The 6,984-nt window shown below is 39.7% G+C and overlaps 1 protein-coding gene across 1 annotated transcript in view; it reads left to right on the forward strand.

Moving 5' to 3' along the window:
• cdk18 (cyclin dependent kinase 18) overlaps window positions 1-6,984 on the forward strand; it is a 40,373-nt gene that overhangs the window by 26,881 nt on the left and 6,508 nt on the right. The window contains exons 10-11 of the mRNA XM_037679073.1: window positions 831-928; window positions 1,682-1,787. Of these exons, the coding sequence (XP_037535001.1) occupies window positions 831-928; window positions 1,682-1,787 (204 nt within the window). The remainder of the gene's footprint in view (window positions 1-830; window positions 929-1,681; window positions 1,788-6,984) is intronic.

Consider the following 6,984-nt stretch of genomic DNA (forward strand, 5'->3'; position numbering starts at 1 on the left):
TGTTGTATGACAGTCTGATGTTGTATGACAGTCTGATGTTGTATGACAGTCTGTTGTTGTATGACAGTCTGTTGTTGTATGACAGTCTGTTGTTGTATGACAGTCTGATGAAGAGGATGCTGAGCGTTGTCTATAATGTTCTTCATTTGATGAAGAATCCTTCTTTGAACAATCATCTCCAAAGGTTCTAGAGGAGTCCCCAGAACTGAGCCAGCCTTCTTTATGAGCTTGTTGATCTTTTTTAAGTCACTTGCTCTGGTGCTGCAGATGATGGCAGAAGAGACAGCGCTCTCTACAACAGGCTTATAGAAGATAGAAGCCACACCTACTCACATATGTTCTCTCTCATTAAACCACACCAACCACATGTTATGTTTTGTTAAGCAACACCTCCTCACACCTGTCTTCAGCCTTGTTAAGCCATGCGTGCTCATACCTGCTCTCTATCTAATTAGGCTCAGCTGTTTCCCATGTCCTGTTCTGCCTCGGTCCATATAGTTCCTCTATCTGCTTTCAGTTCTTCAGTGGAGCATTTGGTGTGTTTTTCCACCATGTCTTGTTCTTTGTGCCTTTTTGAATCTCCTCATGCCTCTTTGAGTTTCCTTGTGCCCCCCTGAGTTCGATCTTTGGTTTCTGTTGTGTGTCTTGCTGCCACAATGGCCTTTCATTTTGGTTTGACAATAAACTATAGTTTTACTGAAGAACTTGTATCGGTCTGGATTTTTGGGTTCAAATTCTCCTAAAAATGTGACACTGAGCCTTAACGCCTTGGATTTATTCACTATTTCCTCTTCCACCTTGAACCTCCATCCACCTGCTCTTCTCTCCAGGGGAGTGGGCTGTATCCTGTATGAGATGGCAACAGGTCGCCCAATGTTTCCTGGTGCCACGGTGAAGGAGGAGCTACATTTAATTTTTAGACTCCTGGGTAAGAAATCTCCTGTGTTTCAGAACTGTAAAAAAAAGACACGAGGTGAGAGCCCTTCAGCCCCGACCTCACTCAGCTGAAACTGTGGAGACCGACGAGTTGGTCACTCAAAATGATCAACTGCGATTTCACCAAACAGTGTTTGAACACACACTTTTCCACATTGAGTCATTCAAATAGATTCATGAAGGCTCACTTACCTTCATCTATTACACTAACTTTGTTTATCACTGCTTCAAACATTTTTAAGATGTCTTCAGGTTTTACCTTTAGATATTTCACATTGAAGATGTCTGGTCGCAGCTCGGCGAGATACCACATCAAAGCACAGCGATGTCAGAACCATGATCTGGACAGAATGTTCTACCAGGGATAAAACTTGTTTTTATCAGAGTTTACTGCGGCCTCTGTAGAGCTCAGCAGGATAAAAGCAATCAAAGCTTCTCTGAGGATGGTTCATGATTCCTCCACAGCCTGTGGGTCTGATGCCAGTGTTTGTGATTCTGATGCCAACATGTTCTCTCCGTTACTAAACAGCTTCACTTCGTGTTTCCAAAAACACTGTTAACTGGTGTGTCAGATAACAGATGAGTCCATTTGTTTCCCAGATTGTGAATTTGGAATACTGTCCAATCACATTTGATGACAAATTAGCAGATATTTTTCAATAACTCCTAGTAGTGTGTTGTTTTTTTTGTTGTAAATGTCAGTTTCTTCTGATCGCTGCTGACAAAGCATTTCTATGTCCCGTAGGCACTCCAACAGAAGAGACTTGGTCTGGGATCAGCAGTAATGAAGAATTTAGGTCCTACCTCTTTCCTCAATATAGACCTCAAGCCCTCATCAACCATGTGCCCCGGTAAAATTAACCGTCTCTGTTTATCTTTATACCTGAACAGTTACAGACGGATGTAAACGCTAACATGCTAAAATGTGTCGATTAGCATTGCAGCAATGCTAATGCTTGTTGGGATGCTACGCAACATGACAATTATCAAAAAGGGTTACTGGTAAGCTCAGGAAAGATGTGAAATATTTACTGGTTTGTGCCTATGTTTTGTTTATTTTGGTATATTATTTTTACATATTTAAAATAAAACCTCATCAATCAAAATCTCAGATTATGAAGCCATGATAACCTTGATCAAAAATACCTGTCATCACACCGCACGATCTAACTGTGTTTAATATTATTATTATTGTCCAATATTACCACATATTCCTATAATATGGATTTATTTAGAGCTCTAATAGTATAAAGAGAGCACAATAAAATGTGTTTACAGACACTTTATTTAAAGTCAGTCAAACATTTCTCATGCCTCTGATTATCACCTACTGCCAAAAAACAGAAAGCAGGTTATAATGTTGTTAGTGTGTGTGTGTGTGTTTGTCTGTCATGTTAGCAAAATATCATGAACAACTGGACAGTATCACAGCTGGTGATAAGGGCAGAGACAGTTAGCAGAAAAGGATCTTAAGTTGTTCTACTAGGTTCAAACTTGTGTTCTGTTCGACGCCAGAATCAATCAGGGGGCTGCGGGATGACTGAGTTTATCCATAAACAGGGTTGTGGACAAAGTTCATTTGTTTCTAGAGGATAGGGATGAACTGCCCACCAGCTTCTGTCCCTTTTACTCACTGTGGATAGTTAGCCATAAAGTGACCAGGTGTACCATGTTAACGCGTTCTCTGGTGGATACATGCCATTGTCTTTCTTCTGGTGAGAGACGTGTGTGGCCAATATGCATAGGTTCTCCCTCCAAAAACATGGACAGAGGAGGACTGACTGGTTTTCTGGTTGTAGTCTTGGGGATGCAGGGAGTTAGTGAGAATGGAGCGATTCTGGGGTCTGTATTTCTTCTGATGTTGATGTCCCTCAATCGATTATCAATCATGATAACCAGGTTTATCAGTTCATCCAAAATGTCTGGCTTGTCCTGAAAAGCCAAATGATCCTTTAATTCTTTGGTGAGTGAATTGAAAAAAGCACCCCATAAGACCCCATCCTGAAAGGATTTTTAGGATTTAATATTGCATTATGACAGTGTGGACATGTAAACCTTAACTGCATCCAACCACAATCACAATATGATGAAAATTAGAAATCTGCTCTAAAGTACTGGATCAGTGAAGTGATGTGATGATATTGTATTTTATCACTGCATTATAAGTATCTACAAGTAATATTATATCCGACAACAATTAGGTTTACAAATGCTTGTTGTGCTTACAAGGTAATAACTTATGCCTTATTTGCACTGCCCCTAATCAGCCCCAACTCTGCACAGCCCGCCACGGAAAGAACCCTTTTGCACCAATACTTTAGCTAGTATTTTTAGCTGATTCAGGACCTCTTTTTGTCCCTGCTTCTCTGGTGGGGCCGATGGATCTGAGTCGAGCTGACTCCGGACAGAAACATGAAGGCAGGACTCTGATTGGTCAGGGGGAGGAGTCACTGGATCTCAGAAACTTTTCACCGATCCTCCATTTGCAATTTCTCTGGATGCGGAGCAGCAGCTGGATCTATTTTTAAGATTTTAAAAACAATAATGACAACGCCGTGTTTAATTCTCAAGTCCACGCTTTTTTTTATGTTTGGTGACCGACGACAAAATTTGAGCGATCGGAGTCAACACGGAGGATCATACGAGCTGCCGAGCTGTTGAAGCCCGCGAGGCCGGACCCCGAGCCCCGGCCTCGCCTGCTCACAAAGGATGGAGTCCGAGCCCTGGGAGGCGGGAGGACCAGGAGGACCGGGAGTCCGGGACGGAGGGTGGAAACTTTTTTTAAAAAACATTTTATGTATAAAATTGTTTTATTTTTTTTATCATTGAAGATTAAAAATAAATAAACGGTGCCGACTTTATCATGAAATCCTGCTTTCACTTTGACTTTATTAAATAATCTGTTAACTAAAGTTAACTCAGCTGAAAAATCATAAAAAGACAAAATTATTGGATCTGTCAGGAATGTAGTGAGAGAGCAAGAGATGGATTCAGCTCAGGGGTGCTCTCTTACATTTTATAATATCTGGACTAGTTCAAGTACATGATATTATCCTTTATTTAAACGGATTCTTTCATTTTTCTGGACTGAGTACTATCGTGCCTTGAATGATTAAATGTGGACGGAAACGTGTTTAAATTTCTGACTCACCAACAACAGTTAGTCGTTTAATTAAAAACGATTTAAACACATCACACATTTACATTAATTGACAGATTGATTACAGTTAACACAGCTTAATTAATGAGCTTTTGCGCTGAGAAATCATACGGCCATGATTTCTCACTTGCAACTGAAATACAACAGACATTTCTGAAAATATCTGGATTAATTACTGGCAGATAGAAGAGTTTTAAAGATGGGAAAATGAAGTTTAAATGGAGAAAATGGATGAGGAAAAAGTGTCTGTATAACCAGAAACAACACGCTCCTTTGGACGCAGCTTAACCCACGGTACACTAGCAGTTGAGATCGACTCTTTTACCTTTGCAGACGATAGTTTCGGCTTCGGTGTAGAGTTTTCTTTCAACTCTTTTCAGCGTCTCCGTAAGAACAGCTGTGACCTCAGGAGTCGTGAGATCATCACAGAACAGACTTCCTCATTGTTCAGAGCGTTCGTCGGGTAGAGCCACAGCGAGACGTCGTGGCATCGACGGACTCTTGTCACTCCATTAGAAACTGCTCTGAACTTCTGTTCCTCTGAACTTCTCTCGTTCAGGAACTTCTCGTTCGAGGTTCTCCCTGGAACTCTTGTTCTGCTCTGGAACTTTGTTCTGCGTTGTTCTGCTTAGAACTAGGAAGTGTCGACCCTTTTAAAGAGGTCACTTCCGGTTCCTCTGAGAACTTCCTGATTGGTTGAACGAACCAACCGGGGTGTGGTTTTAGTGACGTCAGAGGGTCATTACATGTCAAGGAGACAGAGTAGATGTTTTAAGAACAGATAGAAAGATGTTTTGAAGAAACAGAGACATTTAGGAGCCAGTCTTCCTTCTATCTGTCTGAGAGAGTTAAACATGACATTTCGTTCCGATAAACATGTTTTTGACCGTTCCTTGACTTTTGACCGACATCACAACTTGTTCATTTCAGACAGAAGATCAAAAAATGCATAATTACTCTTGTAACAGACATCTAACTTGATTTCTACTTCGAATGAGGATTAAAAATCATTTATACTGTTTCACAGTTGATTTAAAATGAGTAGTTCACTTCAACATTTAAAATGGTTTGAACTAAACACACTTTGATTATCAAGATATTGTAAAATAGTAATGATAATAAACAGAGAGTGTTCTTTCAATTGATCCGTGCAGGACACACTTAGAAAGTCTCTGGATGAGCTTAATCTGTGTTTCTGGACTCAAATCAGTGAAATAACAGTTCCTGTCCCAGGAAGGCTTTTGACCTGAGGCTTAGTTCACTACAGGAATATTTCCCTCCAACATGTTTAAAGAAGAGACACAGCCTTTGGTTCAACTTTATTCTAACCCACACATGTACAAATCACAAAACAAGCATTACACTTTAAATTAAAGCTTTAAATCAAAGCTAAAAATAATCTGTATACAAGAAAAAATAATCTGTACACAAGAAACAAAACCATAATGAGTGCAAATACATCAAATGATGAAGAAAAATATAGAATTTTAAATATAAATGTTTTTGTAGAATCTGGTTCATCAGATTTAATTCAGTTCAGTTTATTTATGCAGCACCAAGTCACAACAGAAGTCGTCTCAGGAACTGAACAGAAACATTCATATATAAAAATAATAATTTAATATTATTTATCTGAGGAGCAGACTGCTTTGAGTAACTCATCGCAGAACTCTCATTAGCAGGACTTGGATTCTGGACACGCCTCCAGAATCGGTCCTAAAGTGCAGGTGCAGATCCAGGCTGAGCTGAGCCAGGCTGAGCAGGACTGAGCTGAGCCAGGCTGAGTAGGAGCAGTGCAAAGAAGTCATTAGTCTGAAATGTTTAATATAACAACTCTAGTTGAAATATATAGGTTGCATATTTGGTTCACTATTTGACAATAAACTGGTCAGTTTTGTCTTTCTGTCACCCTTAATTAATGCATTATAAACAATTATTAATGATTTATAAAGTGTTTATAGAGGAATTAACATATCTATAAAATATTTATTAGCCATCTATAAGTGGAGGATTATTGTAAAGTGGTACCTAATACTTTTACTCACCTAAATATTTGGTGTTCCATTACATATATTTCTATCTTCTCAGTTGTGTATCAGAAACTACATAAAGAAACTGGAAGTTAAACTGGGTTTCTTTTTCAGAAACAGATCCTGTCTAACTCTGAATGTTAGGAAACACCTTGTATCTGTGACTTTCCTTCGCTCCATTGATCACAGTGACATTATTTACATGAACGCTCCTACAAGAACCCTGCAGATGTTGGATGCTGCAGATGTTGGATGCTGTCTATCATGGTGCACTAAGATTCATAACTGGCTGTGATTATCGTACCCACCACTGCACCCAGTATTCACTGGTTAACTGGACATCATTAACTTCACACACACTCTCTCACTGGTATATTTTCATCTTTAAATCACTTCCTGGTCTGCTGCCTTCATACATCTCCTCCTACATGTCTCTGTGTGAGTGCAGCTACAGCGTGCGCTCTCAGGACATCATTACCTGCAGTGTTCCCTCAGTGAGGACTGAACTAGACAAAAGGGCCTTCTCCTACTCCGCTCCTGTTTCCTGGAATATCTTGTAAAAAGACCTGAAGCTCTTGACCTTTGACCTCTCTAAGTGGCTTTAAGAATCTGTTGGACTCCTGGCAGGGACCAATGCAGACATGTTCCTGTTTTTAGTTTTCTACTTTCACCTTAGAATTGTTGTGAAATAAAATATATTTGTGTGCTTAATTCTTTAGTTTTATGTATTGGTGAAACTTATTTACTATTCAACAAAGTCTGTGTAAGGCTGAAGAGGAAAGGCATTTTCTGTCATCAGTTCCTTTGTTTAAACTCAGCAGAAAACAGCACGATAGGGGGAGGTGAACAGAACTTTCT

This window comes from Nematolebias whitei, chromosome 7, assembly GCF_014905685.2.
Source record: "Nematolebias whitei isolate Nwh7 chromosome 7, NemWhi1, whole genome shotgun sequence".
Lineage (NCBI taxonomy): Eukaryota > Metazoa > Chordata > Actinopteri > Cyprinodontiformes > Rivulidae > Nematolebias > Nematolebias whitei.